The sequence below is a fragment of the Natrix helvetica genome (assembly GCF_964273705.1).
Source record: "Natrix helvetica genome assembly, chromosome: 13".
Lineage (NCBI taxonomy): Eukaryota > Metazoa > Chordata > Lepidosauria > Squamata > Natricidae > Natrix > Natrix helvetica.
This window is the reverse complement of record NC_138557.1, coordinates 3,999,399-4,015,671: the sequence shown is the minus strand read 5'-3', so window position 1 is coordinate 4,015,671 and position 16,273 is coordinate 3,999,399. Positions and strand designations below refer to the sequence as shown.

At 48.2% G+C, this 16,273-nt stretch overlaps 1 protein-coding gene across 2 annotated transcripts in view; it reads left to right on the top strand.

Moving 5' to 3' along the window:
• MAP2K3 (mitogen-activated protein kinase kinase 3) overlaps positions 1-16,273 on the top strand; it is a 46,245-nt gene that overhangs the window by 9,071 nt on the left and 20,901 nt on the right. The window contains exon 1 of one of the 2 annotated variants that reach the window (XM_081965783.1): positions 6,702-7,315. The exons of the other annotated variant lie outside the window; for it this stretch is intronic. Coding sequence (XP_081821909.1) covers positions 7,300-7,315 — 16 coding nt within the window. The 5' untranslated portion in view covers positions 6,702-7,299. Of the gene's footprint in view, positions 1-6,701; positions 7,316-16,273 lie in introns of those variants that run through there. 2 annotated transcript variants of the gene reach the window in all.

Here is a 16,273-nt window from a genome sequence, read left to right as displayed (position 1 = left end):
ATTTCATTACCCAACTAGGGAACATCATCAGTGTAAACCCTACTCCTTTCTAATGTCTCATCTTCCATAGTTGGGTAACAAAATGTCTGCAAGAAAAAAAATCAAGTTTAGAGAGCACCAAGGAGCCCTTAAGAATTCTAATTCTAATTCTATTTCTTCCTTCTTCTTCTTCTTCTTCTTCTTCTTCTTCTTCTTCTTCTTCTTCTTTCTTCTTCTTCTTCTTCTTCTTCTTCTTCTTCTTCTTCTTCTTCTCCTCCTCCTCCTCCTCCTCCTCCTCCTCCTCCTCCTCCTCCTCCTCCTCCTCCTCCTCCCCCTAAAATAAAAAAAGAAGGGCAGGGGATCGTGTAATAACCCTAACCATCAATAAAAAATATCTCCTTCCTTGCTTAGCTGGGAATGCAACTGGGGCCTTGGCGCCTTCAGCTCTTCGCCCCTTCCTCCTCCGGTTGGTTGGCTGCTAGGCCTTGTCCTTCCCCTGGGATGGGGGTGGGAGGGAAGGGGGGAGCCCACAAGGCTATTCAGCCTCCTGAGCAGTAATTTCCGCTTTCCTCCCCTCCCCTCCTTCCTTCCTTCTTTCCACGAAGTTGCAAGCTCCAAGCTCTGAGGAAGATTCCCCTGTCTGAGGCTGACTCACTCTTGCCTGTTGAACAACTTTTCCTCTTTGCTCCCAGTTCTGAAAAGCCAGAAGGAACTTTCAGGAATGGGCTGTTTGGGTTGGCAAAGAGGCTAGCTGTTTGCTGCTGGGGCTCCCAGATTCCCAGATAGTTTAGAACCGGCTGGGAGAACAGAACTCGGCACGATTTTGGCAAGCGGAGCTGGGAACGGCGGGCAGCCCTTCCAGAAGCAGAAGCCGGAGGGTTGCCACACCGATTGTGGTACGATGGGTGGAGTGGAGAGGGGGGTTCATGCCACAGGTGAGGAAGCCAGAAGCTCTGCCTAATTCCAGCCTTAGTATCTTCTGCTGTGAAGGAGAAGTTGCCTTTCTCTCTGAGCTTGTTTTCTTGCAGGCGTTTGATGACCCAGCTAGGTAACCTCATCAGTGCCAGTAAGGAGTGGGGGCTTATTAGCATGGATGATGTCACCCCGTTTGGGTCATGAGATGTCTGCGAGGAAACCCCCAAGCTCAGAGAGCATCAAGGGCCTCATAGTCCTCCTCTTCCTCCATCTCCTCCTCTCTGCACCCTGCACTCCTTTCTAGGACTGATGATGTTACCTAGTTGGGTAATGAAACATCTGCAAGAAAAGAACCAAGCTCAGAGAGGACCAAGGACCCCACAGTCCTTCCCTTCCTCCTCCTCCTCCTCCTCCTCCTCCTCCTCCTCCTCCTCCTCCTCCTCCTCCTCCTCCTCCTCCTCCTCCTCCTCCTCCTCCTCCTCCTCCTCCCCTACCTCCTCCTCCTCTCTGCAATTTCCACTCCCTTCTAGCACTGATGATGTTACCTAGTTGGTTAAGGAAACATCTGCAAGAAAACAAGCAATCTCAGAGAGGACCAAGGACCCCACAGTCCTCTCCTTCCTCCTCCTCCTCCACTCCACAAATGCCTCTCCTTTTAACCCTGATGATGTTACCTAGTTGGGTCATGAAATGTCTGCAAGAAAAGCTCAGAGAGCACCAAGGACCCCACAGTCACCTTTCCCCCTCCTCCTCCTCTCCACAAACCCTTCTCCCTTCTAACAATGAAGATGTTACCTAGTTGGGTCATGGAACGTCTTCAAGAAAAGAGCCAAGTTCAGAGAGCATTCATTTCAACCCTGAGCGACAAACGTTCTCCTTGACTGAAACCATCATTTACCTAATCTCGGTTCAGCGTGAGGCAAAGTCCCACCAAATGGGTCCTTCGCCCTTCCGAGTGGTCAGTCCAGAGGCAGGTCTCTCGACCACAATTAAATCTGTACAAATCTGAATTCTGGTTTTGCTGAGATGTGGACTTCCGCTAAGCCCTGGCCGCGTGTGCGTAGTTTTATTTATAGCGTTTTCTTTAACATTCATAACTGCTTGGTGGACTTAAGTATTGTCTGGGTCAATGCATTTTACACGCAGTCATAATAATAGTCACTTTGTTTAGATATACATAATTCAACTTCTAACATGTGCATCTACATAATAGTTATAGTGTATTCTATTCTATAACAGTACAGATAATACCATTTCCCCTCATTTCTAACTTCTCCCTCTTTTTCCCAACTCTTAATAAAATAGCCACCCTATTAAGAAGAATTCTATATCTATCCATCACCTCTTGCCCTCTTTAACAATTTTAACTCTAATTGAGTTTTTGGTAAATCTTTCATACTTTTCCCTTAGGATCTTGTTGCTCCTTAAACCTTGGTCTTTTGCCTCTAGTATCTCTCTCTCTCTCTCTCTCTCTCTCTCTCTCTCTCTCTCTCTCTCTCTCTCTCTCTCCCTCCCTCCCTCCCTCCCTCCCTCCCTCTCTCTCTCTCTCCAAGGGCGATATCTCTCCAGTTTGTTCTGCTCTGCGCCTCAATGCACAGGAATTTGTTTTGCCCATGAATTGAAGCTTCTGCAGGATTCTCTCTCCGCCAGGTGCTGTCTTGCTGTTTGCCCTTCCTGTGCTTGGGAATAACAGGGCTGGGGGTGAGGGGTTATTCTGTTTCCTTCCTGCTTGACCTTGGAATCTTGCAAGAAGCCGGGAAGCTCTCTCCCTCTCTGGAGCTGAAAATGTGTCCCACACATGTCTGTCAGGGTTTCCTTCCCTGGGGGAAGTGGGGGGGGGGGAGTTGAGATCATCCTCGCCCTCCTGCAGCAATGACAGCCTAGCTAGATGGAAGACCAATAATTTTTTAATTCTCTCTTTAAAAAAAACAAAAAACTTTCGCCTTGCAAACCTCAGCATATCTGTATATAGAAATCTTCCCTTCTCCAACTCATCTGGATCTTATTATTACAGGACTCGCAGGAAAAGTCTCATAACATAAGAATTTTGTGGTTGCATCAACCCAAGTCCCTTCCTCCCCCTCTCTTCTGACCCCCTACATCCCAGCCCCTCCCCATAGCCCTGTCCGGGGTTTAAACCAGTATATCTCAAACTCAACAGCTTGAAGATGGGTGGATTTTAAGTTTTCCAAGTTCTTCATTCATGGCTCTCCCAGGGAATTCTGGGAGTTGAAGTCCACCCGTTTTCCAAGTTCCCACAGTTGAGAAACACTGGATTAGGTGGTCCTTCTCTCTTTCCAACTCTATCATTCATAGCTGCCCAGGGAATTCTGGGAGTTGAAGTCCACACACTTCCAAGTTCCTGGAGTTGAGAAATAGGCGATCCTCCTCCTGCTCTTTCCAACTCTATCATTCATTCATGGCTGGCTGGAGAATTCTGGGAGTTGAAGTCCAGCCACTGTCATGTGGCTGAGATTGAGAAACTCGGGGTGAACCTAATTGGCACATTTTCTTGCCATGACTTTTTCTTTTCTAGGTGCCCAATTGTTTCTTAGCCTGACTCATTTTTAAAAGCTCTAGAAGAAAACAAGTTTCTCCAGCTGCACCGAAACTTCACCTTTTTTTTGCACCTTCCGATGCAGCCTTCCTCTCGCATTCTGACAAATCGCCCGGCAATTTTAATTTCCCACAATTCCTCCACGGGCACATCAAGCAAGGACCAAACTTCAGGACTCTTTGGAGCATCCTTTGGATTCTGCAGAATTTAGTTTTTTTCTGCTCCAAGGGGTGGAAGGTGGATTTGCTCTTCAGACCGGCAGGCGGGACTTCCTCAATTGATTCTCCAAGGGAGGAATTCGGTGGCAATCTGATCTAGGTTGCATTTCGATCGGATCTTCTAATCCCGATCTGCAGATCTGGGACTCGGCCACGGAGACTCTGCATCGGTTGGTCCAGAGCAAGGGCCGGCAACCTTAAACGCTCAAAGAGACATTTGGACTCGTCTCCCGCAGAAAAGAAAATTCTGGGAACCACAAAAACCCTTTTGACATCTAAAATGAAGCTAGCACTGCATATATTATTATTATTTTTACCGGTATGCTATGCATAAAAAAACCTAGAGCGTGTTGCATTTATGAAATCAATGAACTGCTACAGAGAAAACATTTTTTTTAATTTCTGCATGCAACCAAAACAATTTGAACTCCCCCCCCCCAAAAAAAGATGGGTCAAAAACCTCAATAAATCGCGTGCCGGTGGGGATCGCACATTGGCGGTTGTGACGCATATTTTGAGCGACAGGGAGCCACAGCAGAGGGATCAAAGGGCCACATGTGGCTCTGGAGACGTGGGTTGCAGACCCCTGGTCCAGAGAGTGGTCTCTCTTTGTGGTTGGTTGTTTCAGATGCATGCAGTGATTACCTGAAGGATGTACTGTATTTTGCGGAGTATAAGACGCGCCTTTTTCCCTCAAAAAAAGAGGGTGGAAATCTGGGTGTGTCTTATACACTGAGTACAGCATTTTTGGCCTCCCGAAACCCCGCCCCCTTTGCAAAAATGGCCGTGCAGAGCCTTTAGGAGGCTTCCAGAGTGCTCCTGGGGGCCAGGGAGGGCAGAAATGAGTGAAAAACTGGCTGTTTTTTGCTCGTTTCTGCCCCCCCAGCCCCCCAGGAGCTCTCTATAAGCTTCCTAAAGGCTATGCATGCCCTATTTTGACACAAAACGGGTCTGTTTTCGCAAAAAACTGGAAGAAAGAAAGAGAAAGGGAGGGAGGAAGAAAAGAAGAAAGGAAGGAAAGAAAAAGAAATAGGAAAGAAAAGGAAGAATGAAAGAGGAAGGAAGGAAGGAAAATAGGAAAGAGAAAGAATGAAAGCATGAAAAAATGAAAGGAAGGAAGAAAGAAAAATAGGAAAGAAGAAAGAAAAAGGAAGAATGAAAGAGGAAGGAAGAAAGAAAGTTGCATTTTTCCCATCAGGGCTACCAATGCAAACCTTGCAGGCAGCATGAACCTGCCTGCAAGCAATGTGCCTTTGTGCGTATGTGTGTGTTTGTGTGTTTGCTTTCCCTCTTCTCTTCCCCACCCCTCTTTCAAAATATATCAGCTGGTGTAAGCTTATATCGTTCTTTTCCCTGCTGGCATCTGTCTTGTCCATGCTCCAGCCGGGCTCCTGTTTCACTCCTGACGCAGGTTGACACAAGGGGGGGGGAGGTCTGCGCACCCAGGGTTGGGGAGCGTGATTGTGTGTGGGCCCATCCAGGAAAGTTCCTTGGCTACCCACACACACAAACAAAACCTTTTCCTAACTGGAGAAGAGGAGTTCTGGGGAAAGAGAGGAAATCTTTTATTTTTAAATCTCTGCGTTTTGCAGCTGGTCTTCCTGGGCTTTTTCCAGAGAGATCTGCTTTTTGTGCCCAGGTTCCTGTCTCCCTCCCCCACCCCACCCCCAACCCCCAGTTCTTTCAGATTGGGAGCCCCAAGGGGGACCAGACCAGAAACCCCCTTCCCCCCCCCACTTTCTTTTCAAGTCTCACCTGGAAGGTCCTGGAAGTCACACACACACACCTGTCAGAAATGTAAAAGAAAAAGAACAAAATGTGAAAATGGGTCTGAATCTCTATCAGGAAAGCAGAGGATAGAGAGCACAGGGGAAGGAAGGCTAAAGAGGGCCCCCTCACCCCCCCCCTTTATATAAGCACTCTATGATAAATAGTCATGAAATTATCCATAATAAATTATCAGGCGTTTTCCGTCCCTTGCACCTGTTATGCAAACTCTCTGGGTGTTTGGCTTCCTTCCTTCCCTCCTTTTCTCCCTTCCTTTTTCCTTCCCTTCTTCCTCCTTCCCCCCTCCCTCTTTTTTGCCTTCCCTTCCCTCCTTCCTCTTTTCCTTCCTTCTTCCCTCGCTCCTTTTCTTCCTTCCTTTTTCCCTTCCTCCTACCTTCCCCCCTTTTTCCTTCCCTCCTTCCACCTTTCCTTCCCCCCTCCCTTCTTCCCTCCCTCCCTTTTTCCTTTCCATTCCCTTCTTCTTCCTTCCCCCCTCCCTCCTTGCCTCCCTTCATTCCTCCTTTTTCTCCCTTCCTCCCACTCTCCCTCCTTTTCCTTTCCTCCTTTTCTTCCTCCCTCCCTTTTCCCCCTCCCTTCTCCTCTCTCCCTCCCTTTTCCTTTTCCCTTCCCTCCCCCCTCCTCTCTCTCCCTTTTCCCTCCCCTCCCTCCTTTTCTTCCTTTTTTGCTTTTCCCCCTTTTCCTCCCTCCTCCCTTTTTTAACCTTTGCCCGGGTTGCCAGCTTGCACCCAAAAAAAAACGGGTGTTGGTGTTGGGGGCACCTTGAAGAGGAACCAGCCTTCAAACTAGATCTGGGGGATCCCCTCCCCCAAGAAGGAGGGAAGATCCCTGCGGCATTTAAGGAGGGCAGCGGGGGGGGGGGGGAATTGAACCATGCGGGGGCGGGGGGCATCCTTGGCTTCTCTTGCCAGCTCTTTAGCAGCGCTGCGGGGGCAGGTTTTGCAAAAAAAAAATGCATGGGAGGGGGGCGGCTGGGAAAAGGAAGAATAAGAAAAGGAAGGGACGGGTGGGTTTGCATGCATTGCAGCCCCTTGAAAAGGAACGAGGGTGGGTGCATCGGAGGTAGCAACCCCCTCCCCCCCCAAAAGAAGCAGGGCATTCCTGGGGCCCCGCCCTTTTTGGCTTCTTGCCAGCTTCCTGTTTGACGTCAAAAGCTCTTGCATCTCTCTCTCTCTTTCTCTCTTTCTCTCTCTCTCTCTCTCTCTCGCCCGGGTTCAGCTCTTTTTACAACTTCAGTTGCGGAGTGTGTGTGTCTCCCTCCCTCCCCCATGTAATCTGAGCAGCCCCCTCCCCGAAAAAAAGAGAAGGCAACCTCGCCACCGGGAGATTCCCTGCGACTCCCCCCCCCATTTCATTTTTCTTTGGGGAAATTTCCTCTCCTTTTGGTGAGGAGGAGAAGAGCGGAGACTTTTGGGGACGCCTTTGGTTTTTTTTGGGAGGGGGGTGTTAATTTTTTTTAATTCCCGCCTCCACCTTTCTAGAGGGGGGGGAGGAGGAGGAGGAGGAGGAGGAGGAGGAGGATGGATTTCCTGGCGGCTTGGCGGGACCCGGCGCCCTCCCGCGCGGGCAAGCGCTCCGCGGAAGGACGGACCTTAAGCGAGGACTGAGCGTGCAAGAGACATGGGACAGCGGCCGCCGGCGTGCTCGGGATCTTAAAAGCGCGTGCACCGATCCTGGGACTTAAACTGTCACCGATATTATTATTTTTTTTGGATATATATATATATATATTTGCAACCGGAGCGAGCGCACAACACACACACACACACACGTACGTAGAGAGTCACCCCTGCAAAGGCGGCGTTGAGTGTGGTTTGTTGGTTCCGTAACTTCTGGGAAATCAGCATGGACAAAAAACAAGGTAACTCTTATGTTGCAATTACAATAATAAGAAGGAGAATTGTGTGGATTGCGGGGCGGGGGGGGGGAGGGAGGAGGAAGAGGAGAGCCAGAGAAAGGGATCGCGATTTGAGTTTGCTCCCCTTTCCCCCCCCGCCCCCACTTTCCTCCCTTTTCCCCGTGCAAAGGTTAAAACACGCCCGTTTCTGCAGCGGTGGCGCCGGCCGTGGGGTGGAAGCTTAAAATATGCACTGGGGGGGGGGGAGAAGGGAAGGAAGGAAGGGAGATGCATTATGAAGGTGCAACCCCCCCCCAAAAAACTTTTCACTGGGGGGAGCAGAAAGTGCAAAGGGGCAGCGTGCAAAGGCTTTGCACGGTCCCCAGTTGGGTGGGGGAGGGTGGAAGCTTAAAATATGTACGGGGGGGTAAGGAAGGGAGATGCATTATAAATGTGCACCCCCAAAAAACTTTTGCACGGGGGGAGCAGAAAGTGCAAAGGGGCGGCGTGCAAAGGCTTTGCACGGCCCCAGTTGGGTGGGGGGGAGTAGGGGGGTTGGAAGCTTAAAATATGCACGGGGGGAGGAAGGAAGGGAGATGCCTTATGAATGTGCAACCCCCCAAAAAAAACTTTTGCAGGGGGGAAGCGTTGCACGGGGGGAGCAGAAAGTGCAAAAGGGTGGCGTGCAAAAACTTTGCACGGCCTGGGTGGGTGGGTGGGTGTGGGGAGGAGTCGCCGCTTGTGGGCTTGCACCCTCTCCCCAAATTGTGGTTATGAGCCATGGGGGGGGGGAACCTGATGGGCGCGGGGGGGCGGCTGGGGGAGACTTGCAAAACTTTTATGAGATTTCCGGCCGGCGCTTGTGACACATTTGCAGCGGTGTCGTAGAAGGCAAAGCTCGAAAAAGCTGCAGCCGTGCCATATATATATATATATATATAATTAATAAATATTTTTCTCTTTTTGCAAAAAGGATTGCGGCTTCCGTTTTTCCTCCTTTTTATTTTTTTGCAACTTCTGCAAACGGGAGGCCCAGCCTTCCTTCGGAAAAAAAAAGCGACGGGAAGGGGGGGGGATTTCAGTGGCTCCTCCCCATCAGCTGCTTTCCCCCCTCCACCCACCCACCCAAACGGCTGGGAAGGGGGGGGGGCTGACGTTAGTGCCTGTGCATCCTTTCTAGCAACCCTTGCTCATTCTTCCCTCTCTCCCGTCCCCACCCCCAAAAGAAATTCTGAGCTTGTGTTTCCTGCTTTCCAATCGGTGCGCTCTGCACATGCTTAGGGGTAGCCTGTTCTGTCTCTTCCAGAAGCTGTAGGTAGATGTGTGGGTTACAGATCAAGGGGTGGGGGATTTGAGTTTGCGATGAGGGGATGCTCTCCTGCAGCTCCCCCTCCTCTACAATTTTCTGGAAATAGCTGCAAATTGCAATCTTTAACACCTATCAATCATGATAGCAATTTATCCAGAGAAGGACGGTCAGGGCCTTTGCTAAATTAAATGGGTTTGGGTATTATAGTACAGGTGGATGAGAGACCACTAAGTGATATAGACAAGAGACTGCAGTATTGTGGGGGTGGGATGGGGGAGGTTTGGCAGCAAGTGACTTGCAAGCCACTTTTGTATGGCTGCCAAAAAAGCTAGGTGGGGATGGCCATGAAGTCACCAAAAAGTAAGCTAGACTGACAGGATTTTTTTTTACCCTTTATGTAAATTAAATTATGATCAGTTTTGGTTCTGCCTTGCTGGGGTTTTTTCCCCCTTCTCTTTTCTGTGCCCAAATGCAGAAAAGTTTGCAAAGTTTAGATAGATAGATAGATGATAGATAGATAGATAGATAGATAGATAGATAGATAGATAGATAGATGATAGATAGATGATAGATATAATGATAGATGGATAGAAATAAAGAGAAATATAGATAATGTTAGATAGAGATAGAGATAATGATAGATAGAAATAATGATAGATTGATCGAGATCGAAATATAGATAATGATAGGTAGATAGATAGGTAAATGAGAGAGAGAGAGAGAGAGAATGATAGATGGATAGAAAGAAAGAGAAATATAGATAATGTTAGATAGAGATATCCTGTTTCCCTGCAAATAAGACCTCCCCTGATAATAAGCCCAATTGAGTGGATGTGCTAAAATAAGTCCTGCCCGAAAATGTTGCAACACAGCAGCAGCCATGAGGTGACCACGCTCGCCGCCTCCTGCACCTCAAAAATAATAAGACCTTCCCGAAAATTAGGCCAAGCGCTTATTTCGGGGGTCAAAAGAAAATAAGACCATGTCTCATTTTTGAGGAAATACAATAAAGATAGATATAGATAATGATAGGTAAATTAAATAGATAGATAGATGATAGATAGATAGATAGATAGATGATAGATAGATAGATAGATAGTAAATAGATAGATAGATGATAGATAGATAGATAGATAGATAGATAGATAGATAGATAGATGATAGATAGATAATGAGTGATAGATAATAATAGGTAGGTAGGTAGATAGATAGATACACAGGCAGACAAGTGTTTCCCAACAGTAGCAGTTTGAAGATTGCGTAGACATCAATTCCCAGAATTCCCCAGCCAGCCATGGATATAGTAGTTTAAAAAGAAAAAAAAAGTGAAGAATGCTCTTTGTATCCTTGCCCATTTCCTGGATTATCACACCAGTGTAGAATCTTTGGTATCTGAAACGAAATTCCTAGGAATTCATTGTGCTGACATATGTGTAAGAAGCAAGTTGCTGGTGGTTTTAGGATGAAAGAATTGCTAGCATTGTTTGAAGCATGGCAGAGGGCTGTGCCATCTGAACCCAGGAACAAAGTGGCGTTTCCAGAAGCACAGATAACACAACGACACACACAACTGCAATCTGCGGATGAATGGAGCTGGCCTCCCTTACGTTTGGCTGTTTTGCATCAGGGTCCTTCTTCACCCTGGCTGTTGCTGTTGGTGGGAGAGACTGCAAAGCCTCAAGATCAGATGAGCCGGTTTTAACACCCCTGCGAGGTAGGCCCCCATGTTCCTCCTGCAGACACAAAATGGCTTCTCTTCTAGCAACTGTTCGATGAGAAAGTCCCTTGGTGAAGAATCTCTCAATTGATGGTGGGTCTGCAAATCCAGTAATGTTCTGATTGAGGCTTCCCGAGAGCCTGAAGCAAACTCCTGGTCCTGACAAAAACCCCTTTGATTACTTTCCTGTGAATTCTGCTCCTTCACATCCAGCAAAGTCTTTCAAGGGAGGATTTACAGTCACAGACCTTCTCTGGCTTGGAGAGCTGCCAGGCCGATCTCTGCAGAACTTGGCAAGGAGTCTCAGAGAGTCACGAACCAATTGAGCGAACTAATGATCTCCTGCAAACTCCACTCCCCTGTCGCTCCTCTTTTATTTCCTCTGGGAGGGGCCATTCATCGTCCACCTGTGGTCTTACTCCCAAGTCGACCCCTGTTCTTTATCTGTTCCCTTTGCCTGGCAACTCTGTTGCACACACTGGGAACAGGCTCCAGCTGTTGGTCTGCCCCACTGATGTCTGACTCCGAAGGCAGCTGATAACTGGCATACGGCTCTGTCCCCCTCTCTGCCTCCGACACAGAGCCCTCATCCGAGCCTTCCTCAGGCTCCAGGACTGGCCCAGGTTCCTCCCCAACCTCCTCACTGTCCAAATCTGCTGCCGGCTCCTCTGGCCGCTAATGGGCCGCAACAAGTAAAAAGCAGAAAGATCAGTGTCACAGTTTCACTTAGTAACTGCTCCTGTTAAAGGCAGTTGCTAAACAAGGACCAGACTGGATTCAGATGCCGCCTTATGCAAACCTGCACAATGATTTCGTGGGGAGAGAGGCAGAGTTATAGATAGGGTGCAATTCGTAATAACATTGCCAAGCTGCTGCATGAATTTGGACCAAAGCATTTGATTTTTATTTATTTTCGGACTTCCTCTCTCCTCTGCCAGCCAAGGTTTTTTTTTTTTTTGTCGGTTGGCACCACACTGTGCCTCTTAAGTGGCTGGGAGCTAGAATTTGCCCTGGGAATTGAAATCCCGGGGCATTTGTTTTTTTTAAGAAAGGTGGAGAGTACATATCGCCAGTTGCTTTCTTCTTTCCTGGCACTTTTTGGTTGTAGGACTTCAAACCAAATGCCAAGGCTATCGGAAATTGTACTGTCATGGAACATTTTGACACACACACACACACACCCTTCCAAATGGGGCATTCCGAGCCCAGAATGGGTTGTTCTTAATCTCCAGTCCCTTCTGGCCACTTTGCAAGAGGGATGTTCCACATTCCACGGGGGAAACATTTTGCAAACTTTGATGAAATCCGGCGGACGGTGGTGTCCTTGGCAAACCACAGCAACTGTGGTTTTATTCGAAGGGTATCTCGTATTGTTCTGACCGAACCAAGAGCATGACGCAATCTCCTTGTCCCGACAAAAAACCCTTTTATTAATTGACTGTGAATTCTGCTCCTTCATATCCAGCAAAGTCTTTCAAGGGAGGATTTACAGTCACAGACCTTATCTGGTTTGGAGAGCTGCCAGGCTGATATCTGCAGAACTTGACAAGGAGTCTCGGAGAGTCACGAATCAATTAAGTGAACTGATTGTCTCCTGCAAACTCCACTCCCCTTTCGCTCCTCTTTCATTTCCTCTGGGAGGGGCCATTCATCGTCCACCTGTGGCCTTCCTCCCAAGTCGAAACCATGTTCTTTAGCTGTTCCCTTCATCTGGCAACTCTGCGCATGCGCACACTGGGAACAGGCTCCAGCTGTTCTTCTGCCCCACTGATGTCTGACTCTGAAGGCAATTGATAACCGGCATATGGCGCTGGCCCCCTCTCTGTCTCCGACACAGAGCCCTCCTCAGAGCCTTCCCCAGACTCCAGGACTGTCCCATCTTCCTCCCCAACCCTCCTCACTGTCCGAATCTGCTGGCGGGTCATCACATAGACAAAGAAGCAGTTTTGCTTGTCTTGGGGCACTGCCCAGAGGAAGGGGGTGAATGTATTTTTACCGTCCTTTGGGTGACTCAAAACCTGGTGACATCACCAGATTCAGGCAGGCCAAAAACCTCTTCGGGAACAAAAGAGGTTTTTACAGTCATCTTCTTGGAAACTGCGAGGAAGTTTAGCAGGAGAATTCCAGATGAATGCTGTGTTTTTAAAAATAATAATAATAGGGGAAAGGTCTTGGCATTTGGAAAGACTGAACAGGGCAGTGGGGGGGGGGTTGGAAATGACATGCACCCCTGTAGACTGTTTAAACTTTGAGTTTTAAAAAAGGATTGGAACTTTAGTTTGCATCCGTTTAAAGAGCAGCCCCTTTAGATTTAAACAGCTTTTGGAGTGACCTCCAGGATGGTTTTGGGGAGGGGGAGTCAAGCTGAGCCTTAAAGAGAGTGGGGGGACGGACGGACGACGACTGGCAGAACCTCAAAAAAGGATCTTCAAAATCCTTTGGCAGAAGAAAGTTTAGCCAATAGAAGTAAATCATGTATGCATTGGGGTTTTTCAATCCCACTTTCACTTATTTTTCGATCAATACGTCAAGGTGGCAAACACACCTAAATGTTCCTTTCTCCTATTTCCCCCAGGACAACAACCCTGCGAGGTAGGTTGGGCTTGAGAGAGAGAGAGAGAGAGTGACAAACCCAGAATCACCCCGTTGGCTTTCATGGCTAAGGCAGGACTAGAACTCCCAGCCTCCTAAGATGATTGGCCCGAAGCTACCCAGCTGGCTTTCATTCCTAAGGGAAGACTAGAATCGGTTGAGCCCTTCTTTGTGACAGGTCCGTAGATATCGGGACATGGAATAGAATAACAGAGTTGGAAAGGGGCACTGGAGATCATCTAGTCTAACCACCTGCCCAAGTAGGAGACCCTATACCAGGGACGGCTAAACTTTTTGGCTAACCTTTTTGGTGCATGTGGGCTCATTCCCTTTTTTTTAGAAGGGAGGAGAGTACTTATCGCCAGCTGCTTCCTTCTTTCCTGGCACGATGTGCCCCCGCCCCGCCCATTTTTGGCTTCCATTGTTGGTGCAGGAGGCCTTCCAGGGCCAAAGTGGGGCACGGGGTGGGGTTACATCCCCAAACCCCCCAAAATGCAATGCAAGCACCGCATGCTTCCTACTCCCCGTGCATGCATGCGCTGTTCTCCATTTGCGCGGCAGAGACCCGAAACCCAGCTGGCCAGCGGGAGGGCAACTTCTGTTCCACTGATTAATTGTCTACACTGTCAGGAAGTTTCTCCAGGTTCCAGGTTGCTTCTCTCCTTGATTAGTTTCCTCCCATTGCTTCTTGTCCTGCCTTCAAGGTGCTTTGGAGAATAGCTTGACTCCCTCTTCTTTGGGGCAGCCCCTGAGATATTGGAACACTGCTATCATGTCTTCCCTGGTCCTTTTTTTTTTTTTTTTGCATTATATTCGGTGTTTTTCAATTCCGCATCATGATTCATTCTTTCAGGGATTAGGGTGTGCAAGTGTGCTTCTCTCCCCAAAAAAACCACACCTGGCTATTCTGCTGGCAAACTTTGAAGAAGAGGGTTTTTTTTCTTTTGTTTTGTTTTTAAAAGTGGAATTTCCCTTTTAGGGAAATTAACGGAGAAAACCAGCAACTACGAGTTCTACTTGCTATAGGTTTCCTCCTCGGGCAACAGCAACAGTTGCTGGGCAACACAGCCAGGATAATCGCAGCGTGCGTGTGTCCTGCTTTGCAGCTTTCTAGAAATGTCCATCTGTCCACTCGGAAACGGAGCCAAAGCTCTCCTGGCCTTCGAAAACAGTCTCAGATTGAAACCGGGTCTCAATCCTGAATTCCACTGCTTTTCTTTGGAGTTTTCAGAAAGCAAATGGTGGCACAGCCATATTTATAGGCTTTTTAAGGTACCCCTGTCCTACACCCCTGGGGGGACGCGTGTCTGACTTCCAAGCAAGTTAGGCCTTCCTTCCTTCCTTCCTTCACTCACTCACTCAGTCACTCACTCCTTCCTCTTCTTCCTTCACTCACTAAGTCCATTTCTTTCCTTCCTCTCCTTCCTTCACTCACTCCCTTCTTCCTTCCTTCCTTCCTTCCTTCCTTCCTTCCTTCCCTCACTCACTCACTCACTCACTCACTCACTCACTCACTCAGTCACTCACTCCTTCCTCTTCTTCCTTCACTCACTAAGTCCATTTCTTTCCTTCCTCTCCTTCCTTCACTCACTCCCTTCTTCCTTCCTTCCTTCCTTCCTTCCTTCCTTCCCTCCCTCACTCACTCACTCACTCACTCACTCACTCACTCAGTCACTCACTCCTTCCTCTTCTTCCTTCCTTCACTCACTAAGTCCATTTCTTTCCTTCCTCTCCTTCCTTCACTCACTCCCTTCTTCCTTCCTTCCTTCACTCACTCAGTCACTCACTCCTTCCTCTCCTTCCTTCCTTCACGCACTAAGTCCATTTCTTTCCTTCCTCTCCTTCCTTCACTCACTCCCTTCTTCCTTCCTTCCTTCCTTCACTCACTGATACATTCCCTTCTTCCTTCCTCCATCCCTTCACTCAGTAACTCCTTTTCTTTCTTTCCTCCCTCCCACCTTCCTTTATTCACTCACTCAGTCGTTCCTTTCTTCTTCCTTCCCTCCCTCCCTCACTGATTCCCTTCTTCCTCTTCTTCCTCCCTCCCTCCCTCCCTTACTTCCTGAATCCTTCCTTCCTTCCAATATGTCAGTGCAAAACCCAGAAATCTGTGCCAAAATAAAAGGGATATCAGTAGCATTAAAACAGGGCACTGCCTAGAAAATTAAAGGCCACAGTCTTGGAAAAATCTCTCCCTATTGTCTCTAGTTTGTTTTCTGGTTTTGGGTTTTGGAATCCGCAAAAGAAAGCTGCTTAGAATTGCCTTTGCCCTCGATCTGTCCAATAAGCAAAACAAATAAACAAATTCATGTTGCCTGTGGATGCTTAAGCTTTGGTTTCCCTTTGGGTGACCTATTCTGCATTCACATCCATTCCACAACCTTCCTGTTGTAAAACCCAAATATTGTTGCAGAATCATCTCTGAAGGTTTTGTCTCCTGGTGGTTTTTTAATTTTTCTGGCCTGTGTTTTCCGTGTGTAGTTGATTTCCTGCCACTGGCGTAAAAAGAGGAGAAAGCCACCAGATCATCAGGCTTTGCAGAAATGCAAAATCCTGACAGACAGTTCTGGAAGCCAATCAGATGATGATTCAATTAGGATGCTGTTTGGAGGAGGATTTTGAACCTGCTGAATTCCTCCCCACCCGTTTCCTCTAGATCAGCTGTAACAAAACCTTGTTGACTTTAAGACCTGTGGACTTCCAACGCCCACAACTCCCTAAACTGGCTGGGGAATTCTGGGAGTTGAAGTCCACAAGTCTCAAAAGTCAACAAGATTGTTGGTTGGGGAATTCTGGAAGTCCACAAATCTCAAAGTCAACAAGATTGTTGGTTGGGGAATTCTGGGAGTTGAAGTCCACAAGTCTTAAAACTCAACAAGGTTGGACACCCTGGTTTAGATCATTGTTAGTTGCCTCCGTGAACTGCAAGCGGCTGGGATCTGCAAATTGCACAGAGGCCTCCCGTTGCGTTTTCTGCAGCCTCTGCGTGCGTGTGCATGCACGGCTGTTGCGAGGGAGCTGCAGGCTCAGTGCAGAAACCCGATACTTGGTCCTGTTGCCTGACAAACCTCCCAACCAAAGGTGGAATTTCCTGCAGAGCTTGTTGGGTCAGGATCCCAACCAGCCAAATGCTCCTGGCATCAGGTGTTCGCAGGGCTGGCAGCCGCAGTGGGTGGAGAGGTTACAGGTTGTCCTTTTCCAAATGGGGGGTGTTGGTGTTGCAGGTGCCCTGCCCAGGAAACGCAGAGGAAGGAAGGAAGCCAGTGGAGACGAATTGTTTTTTTTTAGTTCAAGTTTGGGCTCTGTCTGTCTGTCTTGTGGCTGTGAGGCTGCCAGGCGAGGTGCTAGTCCTCATTGTGTCCTT